Source organism: Thermobia domestica, chromosome 11 (genome assembly GCF_964235325.1).
Source record: "Thermobia domestica chromosome 11, izTheDome1.hap1.1, whole genome shotgun sequence".
NCBI lineage: Eukaryota > Metazoa > Arthropoda > Insecta > Zygentoma > Lepismatidae > Thermobia > Thermobia domestica.
In genome coordinates this window covers 81,408,905-81,426,530 of record NC_137464.1, presented here as the reverse complement: position 1 = coordinate 81,426,530, position 17,626 = coordinate 81,408,905, and the positions used below count along the sequence as shown (strand labels likewise).

The 17,626-nt window shown below is 36.2% G+C and overlaps 1 protein-coding gene across 2 annotated transcripts in view; it reads right to left on the bottom strand.

The window, feature by feature from the left end:
- Positions 1 to 17,626, bottom strand: part of Syt14 (Synaptotagmin 14) — a 474,462-nt gene that overhangs the window by 363,406 nt on the left and 93,430 nt on the right. The window contains exon 1 of one of the 2 annotated variants that reach the window (XM_081730699.1): positions 6,101 to 6,720. The exons of the other annotated variant lie outside the window; for it this stretch is intronic. Coding sequence (XP_081586825.1) covers positions 6,101 to 6,134 — 34 coding nt within the window. The 5' untranslated portion in view covers positions 6,135 to 6,720. Of the gene's footprint in view, positions 1 to 6,100; positions 6,721 to 17,626 lie in introns of those variants that run through there. 2 annotated transcript variants of the gene reach the window in all.

The window sequence follows — 17,626 nt, the reverse complement described above, 5'->3', positions numbered from 1 at the left end:
GAAGGATCCGTATCTCATTTTCCAGTGTTGAAAGAAAGGTAGTAGAAGTTACTTATCGCGCCATTAGATGACAGCAAATATAATCTAACCGTTGATATCTACCGGCGTTATCCTTTTTACTGTCTAGTAGAGCATATTAATGTTATTGTTACTATTATTATTTTTCAAGTTCATGTGTACACTTTCTTGAAGGAAAAATAGAAGAGGATTATGAAAATAGAACAAAATTTGATTGCAGTTCAGGAGTTAAGGCAACATAATGAAAAAAAACAATAATAACAATCATTGGATTGCATTATTAAAGTTTAGCGTCCCTTTCAACACCGAGGTTATATTATGAGATGTGGACCTACAGCTTAACGTGAAATTCAAACCACACGACTTCTTGCAAGGAATCGAACCTAGGTCTTGGACACCGAAGACGCGTACGCTAATCATACCGGCACGAGGAAGCTCCGGTAAAAAATAATTTTAGGAGTGATGTTTGAGAAGTATTTTGCTTTATTCTTCATCTAACGGCATGGTAATATTAGGGAAAAATACTGTATAAAGCTGATTGCTGAACTGGACTAGAGTTGCATTGACTTTATTTGATTTTTAGTTTAGCTTCTCTTTCAGCAACAAGGTCATATGAGACACGGACTTATAACTTAACGTGGGATTCGAACCACATGAGCTCCCAGCGTCAATCGAACCCGAGTCTCCCACGCAAAAGGCAAGTACGCTAACAGCTTAGCCAGGAGGGGGCTCTGGAGTAGTGTTACCAGATATCTTTCTCTTTTACCTGGACACATCCTCTTTTCCGGGCCTTTGAAATCATCCAGAAATTTACTGCTTGCATTTTTCATCTAAAATTATTAAACACATGTTTCAGCGCTTTTGGATGTTTGGTCTACAATAAGAGGGAAATGGTGGGTGCTTTGCTAAGGTGCTCAAACGAGACGTTCGAGTTTCGAATTCAGACGAATTCCATAGGCTATGAAAGCTGCAGAAGGAAGAACGCAAAATATTGCCCTCAGTGGCATTATGTGGAAGCATTTGCGTGCACGCGTGTGTGTGAGGAACGTTCGAAAGAAGGTTATAAAACCTATTGTGGCTTATGCGTGATACAAAGCTGGGAGGTCATCACACCTGATGATAGAGGACACTCAACACTAATTGTCAATGTAATTACATTTTCTGCTTCAAGCACTTGTCAAGCTTTCCATACTGGTTGCACAGAAATCCACGACAAGTTCTCATAGCCACCTTGAGGCAACGGTTTTGAAATCATCACATTTCAAATTATGATGGCCAGCCATGTTCTACTTTAGAGTAAGGAAATTGTGAAAATCATTAGGGGCTAGATCATGGCTGTATGGGTAATCTAGACATTCCTAGTATAAGCGCTGAATACGCTCAACAGATTTTTGTGCCGAATGGGGTCTCGCATTATCATCCAGAAGAATCACACCACGACAAAGGAGATCAGAAGGTTTTCAATCATGACATCCGGTAACTTCAGAAGTATCTGCAATACCCTTCATCATTCAGAGTTTCTCCCTGTTCCCAATAATAGATCATTTGATTTGATTTGATTTTAGCGTCACTTTTAACAACGAGGATATATGAGGCGTGGACCTACAGCTTAACATGCAATCCGAACCACGTGTGCTCTCGCCGGGAATCGGACGGTCTCTCACGCCAAAGGCGCGTATCTAACCGTTTTGCCACGAGGGAGTTCCAAATGATTGATCAGTAGCATACCTGATACGTCCCAGTATACAGTGCATAAAAGTTTTGTTTACGGAGCAACCACTTTGAATTTCTTCTTCTGTGTGGAAGATGTATGATTCCATTTAATGAATGTCTGCTTCCTTGATGGAGTGAACAGGTACAATATTGTTTCAACACTAATCACTACCCCGTAAAGAAAATTATTCCCCTTCACTGTGTAACGCTCCAGGGTATTCAGTGACGTCGCCATTATGGTTGTCTTATTGTTCTCAGATAGTTCCCGTGGCACCGATTTCCTGCACACTTTCCTATACTTAAGGACATTAACCACAATGTTCTGCACAATACCATATGGTAGTTATAGCTCAGCTGATATTGAGCGTGATGGTGGTCTTCTGGTAACACGAGCACAGTTGAGGTAAGTGTTTGAGGTACTGGGTTTTCATTAACAATCCTGGACCGTCCTCTTTGAAGTCACAACACCACTTACATGTTATCTTTAAATTAAGCCCTTAACATAACCTTCACAATCTGACCATGAATACCATCAGGTGTAGTGTTTTTGGCTCACAGGAACTGCAACATTGACCTCATTTCTATTCTTGAGCAATTTTCCAGATGAGTCACCATTTTAAATGTCCGATTCTCGGGTGTACTTGGTCAGAATTCGAAGTGCAATAAGACAAACATGTTATTAAACTACAAATGAATTTTCGTTAAATTACAGTGAATAACACAAGTTATATGCTTTGTAATCTTTTTTCCGATATATATACACAGGGTAGGCCATTTATCTTGATACTCTCTTGTAACTTTTAAACTAATAGGTAAACACTGAAATTCCGTATCATGAAAATATCGGCAGGGGGACATTATTTTACACACTCTGTTATCACCAGGTTAACAATGTTGTCAACACAACATAAAATTTTGCTTTTTAAGTGGCATTACGTCAGGCTACTACATATTTCGAATTCACATGTCTGATGAAAACTTACGATATCATATTTGTTATTCAGTATTGCCAAGTATGATATAACATGAATTTCGTACGATATGAATTTCGAATGAATAGTAACAAAATACAAGGGATTGAAAATTTGACTTTTTAAAAGACTTTATTTCGAAAAACTTCTTAGACAAGTACCTCGCCCAATTGCATAGATGGTTTTCAATAGACGTGAAGATCACAACGCCGTTTACAGCAATTCAATACCTCAAACTGTTCTGGAGTTATAATAAACAATGGTAAAGTTTGCAACACTGCTTAAAATTATGCAATTAATAGAACTTCTTGTAACTGCAACTACTCAAAAGTATTGTTATGATGTTATATAAACAAAGAAAACCCAAATGTTGTTTAAAATGTTCCCGCTAATACCCCATTTTAAGCAACATATCAAATTCAACCATATTTTTTATATCTTAGTAATGGTTTAATATATCAAATTGTTATAAACAGCATTATGATCTTTGTGTATATTGGAAATTACCTATGGAATCCGATGTGATACTTATTTAAACATTTTTCTCAAAGTAAAGTTCTTTGAAAAAGTCTAATTTTCAATTAATTGTAACTTTCTTCTACTTGTTCGAAATACCGCATATGATGACCGTAGTATACGACAATACTAAAGTATTTCTGATGTGCATGACCCTGTCCAGTGTCAGTTGCATTATTACTGCTGCAGAACTCATCAAAATTTGATTGATTTTTTATGTCCTTGACACTGTAGCATCCTTAGTTTACAGTACTGCATAATGAATGTGGTATTGTAAGTTTTCGTTTTGCATGCACATTTGGAAATACATATATAGGTAACCAAGAAAGTTTGCTGTGTGAGTTCAAATTGGGGTCAAATGCCGCTGCAGCCGGGCGGAGAATATATCAAGCCTTTGGTGAGGGTGTCGTGACTACGTGGACAGTGCAGCGGTGGTTTAACAAGTTTAAGAACGGTGACGAAACACTCGAAGACGCACTACGTGCCGGAAGACATATACAAAATGAAGGTCTTCAGGCAGCAATTGAGGCGAACAGTGGCAAGGCATGTGAGGAACTCAAACTACAATTCAGTGTGAGATGAGAAACCATTCGGCAGCAACTTCATCAACTTGGGAAACACTACAAGATAGGTACCACATGATTTGAGTACGGGACAGAAGGCAACGCGAGCAGACACTTATGTTTCTCTGCTGTCTCGTCTGCGGAAGGAGTCGTTTCTGAACAGAGTGTTGACATGTGATGAGAATTGGGTTCTGTGCAAAGCTCCACGGCGCCGTTATTATTGGTGAGCATCCCATGAACTGGTTCCAAAACAGCCGAAAGAAGCATTGCACCAGAAGAAGGTCCTCCTGTGTGTTTGGTGGACTGCTCGCGGCATCTGAATCGGGAACTGCTACCAGCTTGTCAGAGCATTAATGCAACTGTGTACTGTCAGCACGGCTCTTGAGCCGTGTTCAAGAAAAACTCAAAACTGTAGAGCCAACACTTCTGAATCGCAAAGGTAGTCCTCCTAGTACAGGACAATGCTAAGCCCCACTTGGCTAGGATGACCAGGATACCATTCTACGCCTTGGATGGGAAACACTATTGCATTCGCCGTACTCCCCGGACATTGCACCGTTCTATTATCACCTGTTTTATTCCTTGGACTATCACTTTAAAGGACTCCAGTTCAAATCCGTAGTAGAGGTGCAAAACGCACTTGATACCTTCTTCGCTTCACGACCTACCAAGTTCTACCGCGATGGAATCCATGGCCTTCTAGAACATTGGCAGAAGGTCGTCGATGATGATGGGGACTATTTTTGATTTTCCAGATACTTCTCAGCTAACATATCGATATTTGAAGGTGATGGGTGAAAAAGCGAAAGAACTTTCTTGGTTACCTTCATAATAATCTGACATATTGCTGTTTGAAAAAAAATACGACCTTATATGGGTTTAATCTGGTTGTATTGTAGAATATGTTAAACTATGTCCCTCTGTCGATACTTGTGCGGTACCAGTTTCAGAATTTTATATCTGTCAGTTTAAAAGTTACAAGGGCGTATTAAGATACATGGTTCACCCTGTATTGTATTTGTAAAAATTATTAATTGTTAATACTGTTTCAATGTTTAGATTCCAAGGAAATACAACACATCTGGTTATAAGTGCGAGGAAAGAAACTTCGATATTCTGTAATCAGTATTGTAAACCTTCAGTAGTATAAATTATTAATAGCTATGCCATTAAGAGATGTTTAGACTAATATAAATATCTTTGTGAAATCTGAAAATGTCCTCGTTTTTAAGCTTGTTATAACTTTAGACTGGAGTGTATCAAATTCCACCCTCTACTATTTTCCGAGTACATAATCTTCTATTGAATACTAGGTTTAGGCAGAAATCTTTTTCTGTTGTTCATTTGGTCCTCAATGAACCTTTTCTTTTCTCTTATTTGAGCTCTCTCGTGAAAAAGTGGTTAGCATATGCACCTTTAACGTGAGAGACCCGGGTTCGATTCCCAGTGGGAACTCGTATGGCCCGGATTCCACGTTAAGCTGTAGGTCCACGTGTCATAGAGCCTCGCTGCTGAAAGGGACGTTAAACTCAAATCAAATAAAAATCATCTTATTGTTTTAACATTACTCAACACAGACACATACATTGGTAATATCTTAAACTAAAAGTAAAAAATGTCTATACCTGTAGAGTTTCAGGCATATACAGTGTCATATAAATTCAGGAATTTTATTTGAAATCTCTAAAATAATTTCGAAACATATTCTAGAAGGTGAAAATGACTCTTTTTACTGATTAAACGTGGAATTGTTTAATTCGACTGTTTTTAGATAGTTATAAATGGTAATCAGACCTGTCCACACTTTTTAACTTTCTCAAAATATTGAGAAAAATCAAAGTATAATATTATAAATTTATCTGCTTATCTTCTAGCTAAATACTAAAACACTAATAAAATATGTTATTCTAGAAGCAAAGAGATAAGTAGTCTTATCAGTAATTTTGACATTATCTTTATTCCTATTCAGCTCATCAGCTAAGCCTAATGATGTATTTGATTACCGGTGCGTATTATTTGACAATGAGAAACATATCAACCACATAAACTATTCCATTAAGTAACATTTCTAAATCCTAAACAAATACATATATAAGTTTTAGTATAATTTGATTCCAACATTTTTTTAAAGAAAAGAGCAGAAATGTGGGGTAAGATTAATAAACATTTTTAACATAGAACAGATGATAACTAAAAATATATATCAGCAGAGCACATTAATCATTCAACGAAGTAGACGTTAATGCGTAGTAAGTTTCAAACACAAGTTAGATTAATAAAAATCAAGAAATTATATTTAAATGCTTATAATGTACTTACCATTGATGAAATGATCTGATCCTGCAATCATCATTCTGCTTCCCAGCAGTTATTTGTCGAACAATAAAACTTTGCAGACAAAACAAAATACACAATCACTTCGGGATGTTATCCGTAAATATGATGTTATGACAGTTTTCTTCACGTGGGAAAGGAAATAATGTAAGCACAAAAACAGGTTTCAATGAAGTCCTCACTTTTTGATAATAAAAAGAAAATAAACCGCCTTTGAACCAAGATGTTTTGTCGTTAAAACGATTGAGAAACTAATTTAATCACCTTGAGTGCCCATTTCTTAACGTTTACATAGCCTGAATAAAAGCAATGTTATGGTCCCATGACAAACAAACACGGAATGTTGACAACTGAGAACTTGATAACAATAAAAACGAAATTGTTATCCGTTAACGACAATCGGAATTATTTCACGCCATGGAGGAGGCTTTTTACAGAATGTTTTCACATGGATGATCGCCAGTGTATACAGGTTCAACTGAGAATCACACACACACACTTATACACATAAAGTTTCTACTTCACAACCCTTGCTGATGGCATGTATCACTCTTCAAAGAATGCGGTGAGTAGCATACAAGTGCGATGCACCTGCCACCTACCTATCAGTTTAGAACTCATGTGGCAGTGTCCGAGTCCTCACCGCAGAACTCCGCTGCAGATGGCGCGAGCTTACGAGTTGCCAGCTCTGAGAATCCAAAATTCCCTCCGATTTATTTAGAAATTCCCTACCAGGAAGGCTGGTAAAAGCATCGTTAATACGCTTTGTAGTGATGACTACGAGTCAAGCTCACATCAGTGATTCTCAAACTATGGTCTGCGGACCAATGATCTTCAAGATGTGTTCTTGTACGATATGCTCTCTCGTGCGCCGATTTCTGTGTAATTTTGGGTGGGCCCTTTCAGGATAAGTGTTTCATTGTCAGATATCGTCAGCCATCAATTATCTTATTATCTTTTTAAAGAATTAATACGTATTTTCTTAAAAGATCACAATATTCCATATACTTTTATTGTAGGCAACCAACATTTATTTGCTACTGTGCGGGTTGCATAGAAAGCTAGGGAAAGTTGCAGATTTTAAACGGGATACCCGTTAAGATGTTATCGGATTAACTAAATTACCGAACTCGGCTGAGATAATCGTTCTAGCTGTCTATCGCCAAAAATAAAATAAAATAAAAATTCGCTTTCGTTCAAGAGTAACCCTGCGAAGTAATTTTATAAGTCCCACTGTGTGATCTTAATAAAAGGGAATTTTAGATAATCGTACTTTTGAAAATATGAGTTCCCAGTATATGTTCAAAACAACAATACTTAAATAATAATAATACATTTGTTTTCAGAGGGGACAAGAGTAGGGTAAAACATAATAAAAGCGATAACCTGTTGAAAAATTGTTTTAGAGGCGCTGGAATATATGCTTGACTTCCTTGCTGGATAATTCTGTTCTGTAGTACTTTATCACAATGCATGTTCAAATTACTATAAAACAGATTTAACTTAACGTTACCAGATATTTACATGATTTTCTCTAACTCACAATGATTCATACGTGCTCTGGTTTAACTTTATTATTAAATCTCGCAACCAGTGACGACATCAGAGGAGGTCAAGGGGGAGGGCCCCCTGATGGCTACTCCTGCCCCGTGACTGTCCCCCCTCAGATACCTACAATGTTAAAACATTCTAGATGTAGTGTTTTATATGTCAGTATCATAACATATCTCATTGTCAAATTGTATCATCCATGCATCTGCTATGTGGCAGATTAGTACTCAACTTTCTCCTTTGAAAGACTGGGACAATTGACAACATTGTAGATCCGATTCTGATATATAAGAAATATACAGATAAATAAAGAGGTCGAAACAGAGCGTTTATGTGTTAGATTTATTTGAAAATAGCCTATATCTTGTTTATCCGTGTTGTTCTTGCTACTCTATATAGGCTTTGTGAAGAATTGGCAATATAACATATTTGTGAAAAATTAAACCGATCTATGGATAAGATTTGTAAGATAACAATTTTGTATATACACTGGTGTGCAAAATTTAAGGACGATATAAATAAAGTAGCATAAAATATTGCTCGATGGAAATGAATGAAAGACCCGCAGCGTGTTGTCGAATGTCTATCATACGTGCAAACGAAGCAAGACGTTGCATATCGTTACGTCAGCGTGGTCATAGGTTACGTTCTCTAACACGAATCAGTTAAATGAAAGGACGAAATAGTCTGTGTCGGTCAGAGAACTGTTAACATGCATTGTCGTAATGTTAATCATAACAACATGGCAAGAGACATTTGGATGGCTTCATATGGGGAAAATTGACGGAAACCTGGAATAATGATTAAGTGTAAAGAGTGTGGCTCAGGAGTTTGGTAAAGACTACAGCAGCGTTTCCCAACCTTTTTCAACTTGCGGCACACTACGGGTGTTACTTGGATTCTAGCGGCACACTTATAGATATTATTATTTGTAAATATTAAATACAGTGGTATTTTTCTCTGAATATTGATCTCCTTTTCACAGAGGAGAAAGCTCTTTCACTGTTTTTTTCCCGTGGTAAATCATTATGCTTATTTTTCATTCTAATTTAAAAATAGAAAAGAATTGCAATGAAAAATTGGACCGAGGTTTTTAAAAATACGCTTTCTTTTCAAAAACTGTATCCAACCTATTACTAAGAAGGGAGATCGCTAAATAACGAACGAACAAATCTCTTTTACTTTTAAAACACAAATGTAGGCAATTTGTCGAAAGGATTGAATGATATTTTAAATGTTCATGTTACGAAATAGTCTGTAACAATAAAGAAGCAATAATGGTCATAACAATGATAACAATTTTTTTCAACATTAGAAAGGTACAGAACAGTAACCCGGTATGAAACTTAAAATTGTAGATTCACAGTAGAGGTTCATAACAATGTGAAATACAAATATACATTTTTCCCTGGGTTTTGCAATTTGATTGCTATAAAATTAATAATTTTGTTTCGATTCCTCACGGCACACCAGCGGCCCATTCACGGCACACCAATGTTCCATATAGAAGTGTTCTTTCTGTATCGTATTCTAGCACTACTTTCTATGTATGGTTCAAGTTTCACCAATGTATGCCATTCGGGAGTGACACAACGTGTGAAACTTATTTTCGCCTTCAGTGTCGCACATCAATATAGTTATTAATATTCCTATTTACTAGATTACGTTTGTTTCTTCTTGGCACGTTTTCCGCTTAAGAGGCCGTATCACGGAGAAATTAAAATACCGCTAATTTTACAGTAACCGGTTGGGAAACGCTGGTCTACAGCATTGTTTCACATGAATGAGGAGTATTTTCAACCATAAACAATGTAATGCGAAGGAGAGGTGGTGGTCCATCACAATCAACTACAGCAGAGAACAACCACTTCATTGTGCAACAGCCAAGAACGAATCAACGTCAAACATCTGGTGTAACTGCAAAATAATTTAAAAGGATTGCAAGTCGCCCAATCTCACGCTCTGCAATGCCACGTTGACTGCATTAGGGTGGTCTGTTTGCACGACGGCCATTACGTTGTATTCCGTTCACACCAGAGGTAAAAGTGAGGGGAGACGCGGGGGACGCTATTCCCCGTTTCCAAAAGTATCTATGACATTCCTCCACTTCCCAAAAAAATTAAAATAGGCAGAGATAGGCACGGAGGACGGCATGACATCATGCGTTTCCCTATCCTTTCAGATCCACTTTTACCCCTGGTTCATACCTACTCATCGGCATTACTATTTGCAGTGGTACCGAGAACATGGGGATTGGACCGAGATGGAGTGGAGTCACGTTCTCTTTCCCAATGACAGGAGATTCAGTCTGAGTAATTATGAGTCGCAGTACGTTTAGGATTGAATCCATATAGAAGTGTTCTTTCTGTATCGTATTCTAGCACTACTTTCTATGTATGGTTCAAGTTTCACCAATGTATGCCATTCGGGAGTGACACAACGTGTGAAACTTATTTTCGCCTTCAGTGTCGCACATCAATATAGTTATTAATATTCCTATTTACTAGATTACGTTTGTTTCTTCTTGGCACGTTTTCCGCTTAAGAGGCCGTATCACGGAGAAATTAAAATACCGCTAATTTTACAGTAATTATGTAATATCTTCAAATAGGTGAAAGATAATCGAAAAGTGGAACAAGAGCTCCGCAGACAATATTATTTTACATGATATACCGTTATCACGACTCACTTATCTGCTCTCGACTTCCAGCAATTTCGAAAATCGGCATTTATTTTCGCGTTTGTAAATGGCTGCAAACGGAAAGCTACTAGGTGACTCATGATAACGTTACCTCATGCAAAATAATATTGTCTAGGGAGCTCTTGTTCCACTTTTTGATTATCTTTTATCTATTTGAAGATATCACATAATTACTGTAAAATTAGGGTATTTTAATTTCGCCGTGATATGGCCTATTAAAGAATGGATTTGTCTGCAACACGTTGTTGCTACACCACGTTTAAGTTGAGTTACAATACGCTAGGAAACACAGCAAAACGCCACACAACTCACAAATCACTGTAATACACTTGTTTGCGTTGGCAACTACACTTCAAATACCCGCCAAATAGCAATGACCTCATTAGATGGGCTGGCTGACAGCTAACGTTACCTACATGACAAAACCAATAAGATGTCTATTGAATTAAAACGTTCACGTGAGGCTAGCAGAAAATACTTGAAAGGCTAACCAAGTGAAATGGTGATAAATGTGTCAAGATAAAACAGGGCTGTCCAAATGGCGGCCCGCGGGCCGCCAAACCATTTCCTGCGGCCCACAAAGCTTTCATGATTTACGATTGTTATAACTGATAATATTTTAATTTATATTCATTCATTCATTTAATGTTTTCACTCTTCTTTCGGAATAAGGCATCCATTTAGCGCTTCTATACAACAAAAAGGAGCAGGCATCCAAGACAACAATGGAGTCAGTAATGTAACCGTTGCTGAAAGGGACGATTACTTCAATAAACGAATTTATATTTGATCTAGCTTTTTAAATCAGACCCTTTCTTCCTCGAACTTTGCCTAGAAGCCATAGCGCGCAAGAAATACACCACTTCTTGTGATAAACACAATTTAGCATACTTTCCAAGTTGCAATCGTCTGACATTAGATTTTGAAAAAGAAGCGTTTAATTTTTCTGAGTTCTGTAGAAACATCGAGAGTATCATGAATGGATTTAATGCGAGATTCTCAGATTTTGACAAACTAAAAAACGGCATTGCATTATTTACTAATGCATTGACAATAAACACCGAAGAACAAGCTGCAAACTTACAGCTTGAACTTTGTGAGTTTCAGGCTGACCCATTGTTTCAGACAAGAACAAAGAAAGGAGTAAATTTTTCAGACTACTTTCTAACAAACGTTTCCCTAGCTTTTGTGTGTTGTGTCGGAAAATAGTGTCACTGTTTGGTAGTACTTATCTCTGTGAAAGTGCATTTTCCACCATGAAAATTGCAAAGAATCGCTCCAGAAGCTGCCTTGGAGATTCTTCTCTTTTACATCTGCGGGTTACATCTTTTACAAGAGGAATGGATGTAGATACCCCAGCCCTTGTAAACGCTGCTAGTCACCCTCATTAGTCACATTGAATAGGTATGTAATATTTCAAATATATTTTTTATATGTTTCTTTTGTAGTGTAATAATAATAATAATAATAATAATAATAATAATAATAATAATAATAATAATAATAATAATAATAATTATTATTATTATTATTATTATTATTATTATTATTATTATTATTATTATTATTATTATTATTATTATTATTATTATTATTATTATTATTAGCTGTGGCCCTCCACCTTACTAGTAAAGACAGTTATGGCCCTCAGGCTTATTATAATTGGACACCACTGAGATAAAACAAACGTACTCTAACTGTATAATCTATCCTGTTATGCAACCAAAATTGTTCTGCAGTTTGCAGGTTTAGTATAACATCTAAGGGGTTTCAGATTGTGAAGGTATGAAGGATTTCGAGAACCGATTGAATGTGAAAACATATTATAACAAAAGGAATAAAAACTTTTAAAAAAAAGTATGAACCGACTTTAACGAAAGTACTAAAAAAAAGTAGAAAATAATATTAATAAAGCGCTTAAAAGTAAACTAAATTCATTACTAATATCAACAAAAAAAATTGACGTTGTGCGGATCTTACAAATTAATACTTCATAAAATTACAATTCAAACTTATTTTGCACTAGGCATTAATTTGGTTGATTTGACATAAATTTCAACATTTCTTTTTTTACTTTTTAGTATTATCTTTTTCTGTATTTCTCCTTAATTTTTAAGGAAGGACTTTTTTCTAAATTATATTAATTTCTTCAGAGGCAAAACGCTTGCCAATCCCAAGACTGTATAGGTAATTTCACTATTGACAAAATCTATATCCCACTTCCACCAACACCTTTAAAGGTTCTTAGCTACGTTTTTCCCCACTATTCTCGAATTTTATTGAATATAGTAAAGACAATGAAGAACATTACAATTTAGAAACTATGCCGTAACATCTATCAAATGCTGTTTAACACAGTAATAACTTTTTGAAGGTATTTCCTCATAGACCTGAAATCTGGAGATGTTGTTTATGATTGTCGTACACCAGGGACGACGCCAGTTTTAATTTGTTGGGAGAGGGGACAAATGGAGGGGCGGAAGAACTTTTTGGGAGGGTAGCCATTTTCTGAATACCGAAAATAATTTGATATTATTTGACCTACGATAATTACATTACGTGCTATGCAACATGTCTGAGGGCTGTCGTGGGACGAGAGAGCCATCGGGGGCAGCTCGCCTCTTTTACCCTTTCCAGCGTCGTCACTTTCCCTGATTCCTGCTACAGAGTATATTTTTATCTTTGGTCTGCCTCCTTGGCTCTACCTCTCTCTATATAATTATTATTATTTGTTACTTTGTATACGCAATATGGATATTTTGATGTGTATTGTAAATGGATGTTGAACTTTTTAGTGACCATGGAAACACGAATAACAAAGAAAACTTAGAAAAGCATGAAGGAGAAACCTAAGAAAATTATTTCATCTCTTGTATAAAGAACAGTTTATGAGATTATGGAGGTCAAGTTTCTTAGTTGCTATAATTATTTCTAACGTATGTTCTATCAGAGGGAAACATTCCTTTGCAATCTTATTATGAGCTCCTCGATGTAACTGTCAAGAAAACTTTGACCTTAAATCGTTAACAAGTAGTAACAAAGTAATTTGTTAGTCTTCTGACTGGCGAAAACTAAATGTCAGAATTAAGCCTACTACTAGTGTTGAGCTGGCTCCCACGACTACAAGACCACGAAATTGTTTCTCTGCTTGTAAACGCCTTTCGTAATAGTAATTTATATTTACATATCAGTTTCATTTATTACAAGTAGTATGCGCATCTCTTAGGATAACGTCTATCATTGTTAGGGATAGGCTCATGTATACATGGGCCACAGGGCGGGAAATATCCAGGAGCAGCATATTTAAAAAATCGAGATTAAAGTACGATATGCAAAGAAAAGAGACTGTTCACAAGAGAGAAAGTTTAGGAAGATCTATACAGAAAACAATGTTGGTACCACAGTAAAACCTACTTTTCTCACCGCGGAGCTAGAACGAGCTTAGAGTATTACTTATTGTATGTCATTGTAATGCAAGCGTTCTGTCCCATTAGGCGTTCAATGTAAGCGGTCGCGGTCGTATGAATTAGGTCTATACTGAATACGAACAAACAAGAGAGAGAGTGCAACATTATCTTCTGCCCAAGGGTGCAAAAGCGTTAATACGGGGCTAGTTAGAAGTATGTTCTTCTTTTAGTTTAATATCCCACGATTTTGTTCCGAATGTAAGGGAGACGGTGATGAAGAATAATGAACGTAATGGTGGAATGAAGAAAGTGGAAGAAACAGGAGCATTCCAAGAATACCCAGGAACACGACGTTTATCAGTCACAAATCCGACTTCGCAGCAACTGGAATCGAACTAGGGACCTCACACTTCAGAACTGAGAACTCTACAAATAAGATCCCTCGTCCCTGTAAGAAGTATGTGTGTCACTGTTAGGGTAAATCGAACAACAATGGATGCAATCTCTTACTTGACAGTTTACATGAACCTACAATTTACATGCGATTGGAACTACATGAGTTCCAGCCAGGAATCAAACTCAGGTCTTCCATATTCAGTGCATAAATACATAATGTGTTCTATAAGAATAAAAAGTAGCAACTGTAATAAGTTGGCAACAAACGGCATACTTTTAAACGCCGTTAAAACTCGTCTCTCTCGATTTTGTAGTGAACTAAAAAGCAGATTTTCAATTTAGATAAGATGTTTTTTCTACACAAGTATGAAGATCCAAAATCGGTATATCACATGTAATAAAGATATAATACATTATTTAAGGTCACACAGTGAGACATACGATTGTAGCGTCAGTACACCCATGCATCCGTTCGTTACTCCACACGATAACTCTCGAACGAAAGCGACTTCTTAAATTGTTTTTTTTTTTCGCATCTCAGCCAAGTTCGCTAATGGAGTCACTCCGTTAAACTCTTGATCAGTAACGGCGACATTAATTGTGGTTCTCCATATCTCGTTCATTCCCTATCATGTAAGCAACCTGCACAGTAGCAAAGAAATGTTGGTTGCCTATAATAAAAGGATATGGGATCGCATGAACTTGTATACTGTCTTATTAGCAGATTTTATATCGAAGTATTACAATGCTAGAAAAGTTTATATGTTTGTGGCCAATTCTTTCGACAAATAGATCTCGAAATCCACAAGTGCTAGAAACGTGCTGTTTTTGTTGGTCGATTCCAAATTTTGTGTAGGTTTGCCAGTTCTCATTCAAATTTTCAGAAAGCTCGTCTTTATTTTTCTATCCCATATTTTAGACGTCGTTTGGTGCTATTAGTTTATTATTGCAACTAAGTTGATAGCCTTGTGAAAGGGAACCAGTAGAGAAGCTACGTATAGCGGTTTGATGGACATTTCAGGCGTTTTGGTTTAATCTGAATGACAAAATCTATTGCAAGCTGGCAACTCCGAAGGCTTGTGGACGCACAATGAGGCATACTCGGATATGGAATTATACTAAAAAAAATATTTACATTTACTATCATCTATTACTTATACAAGTTTATCACAAACTCCCCCCTGCCCAACATTCTATATATTAAAATACCACATTTATATGTTTGTCTATAGCAATTCACTTCCTTTGAGAGTCTTTCTGTCCTTTACTTGTGTTCGTAAAGGAACTTGCACAGATATAATGAGAAGTGGGAAGATGATTCACGCTCATATTACAACTGTGTGATGTGTAAATAGCGCAAGTTCAGCGAATTACATATTATAACCTTTAGGTTTCCACGGTACAAGTATTAATATTATATCTGCTTAGTAGATCAGTGGGAACAGTTCTTTCTTAATGCTTCGTTCCGTATATGAATACTTTTTATTGAGAAGAAAAGAAGTATCAAAAATAGATAGAGAACTGCTTTCTTCACAATAGAAGGATTAGAGCCATGATTGAATCTATTGAAGTTAATCTTAGGATGCTAAATTAATATTTAGAAAAAAAATGGTTTCTGGCTATATTAGAGTTTTTGTTCTATAAGGATCAATATTGGAACAGTAACTTGCAGTGGATTTTACCACTTCCGTTTTAAGAGTCTTCATCCTGGCGAAATTAAAATACCGCTAATTTTACAGTAATTATGTGATATCTTCAAATAGATAAAAGATAATCGAAATGTGGAACAAGAGCGCCCTAGACAATATTATTTTACATGAGAAACCGTTATCACGACTCACTTATCTGCTTTCGATTTCGAGCCATTTTGAAAATCGGCATTTATTTTTGCGTTTCTAAACAGCTGAAAACAGAAAGCCACTAGGTTATTTGTGATAACGGTAATTTACGCAAAATAATATTGTCTAGGGCGCTCTTGTTCCATATTTCAATTATCTTTTATCTATTTGAAGATATCACATAATTACTGTAAAATTAGGGTATTTTAATTTCGCCGGATGAAGACTCTTAAGAAGAGTTATAATGCTAGAAGAGGGAACTTTTCTTCACACACTGAATCCATCATATCAGACAACAGCTATCTTTAACCGTATTTGTTCTACTGTGTTCAACATTAAAAGCAGAAATCATACATTATTTTACTCGTGAATGGAATAGAGCGATAAGAACGGAGATGTAACATATCCTCGGGATGCTGAATCCATATCAGAAAACCATTTCTCAATATCTCTGACAGTTTTTGCTCTGCTACCTGTTGACAGACAAAAGGATGTAACCGTTTTATAAGAGTTCTGGCACTTATTTATAGCATACATTGAAAGTATTTTTAAAAAAAGCAAAAAGCTTGAAGTGGGCAATGGTCTCTTAAACCAAAAATACAAACCATCAAGTTATTTCGTTTGAATTAAGTCGAAAAAAGAAAGAATATAAAAGGAGAATATTCTATTAGTTAGTTAATCCAATTCAATCCACGCTTAAACAAATTGAAACTCAGTTTTTTACCGGACGTAAAACGAACTTAATCTTCTACGCCCACTTGCCTTTCAAGATGTCGGTAAATATTGCATAACAAACAAAACAAAATTAGGAAGTAGGAGTTTTCATTCAATCCAGGAGCAAGGATTATGCAGAGGCGGATCCACGAGGGGGAGAAAAGGGAAATCTATTTCTCAAAATCCTTTTTTAAAAAACTATCAAATATGTTTGATTTGTTTTACTTCATTTTCAAATGTCATTTTCCTAATGTTATCTGATAAGTATTTAGAACGTTATTGAATTATTGTGTGGAAACAGGAATCAATGCATGCTAAAAATACTTTTAAAAAGAAGGTAACGGCTGATCCAAAAGTCGCGCACACCAAAATAATAATAAAAATAAGACAACTATAAGTAATACTACTTATTACTATTTGATTATTATTATATATTCTTAGAACATGTATTTTTTTCACAACATATGAACTCTTGGTAATATATTTTCACAACATATGCTTAAAATGGCTACCGGTACCCCATTCAGTAATGCAAGTACGACTCTTTCTACTATGTTTGAGGTCACTGTGGGGAGCACTGTTTATTGATGTCTCATTTGTTATGTTCATCTTTTGTTCCTCCAGTATATGTGGCCTGTCATTACAGACCTTACCTTTAAGGTAACAACACAGGAAGAAATCAGGACACGGCAAATCAGGTGAATGTGGAGGCCAAATCTTGTAGAAATGATACACTCGCCAAAAAAAAAAACTAGCGCAAGAAATGCATGGTATCGTTAGATGTGTAACATGCAACACTGTCCTGCTGGAACCAGCAAGCACCTTCACCCTCGTCAAGAAGTACAATAAACTGTGTAATGATATTTTGGTACACAACATTGTTCACTGTACTATGAAAATGAAA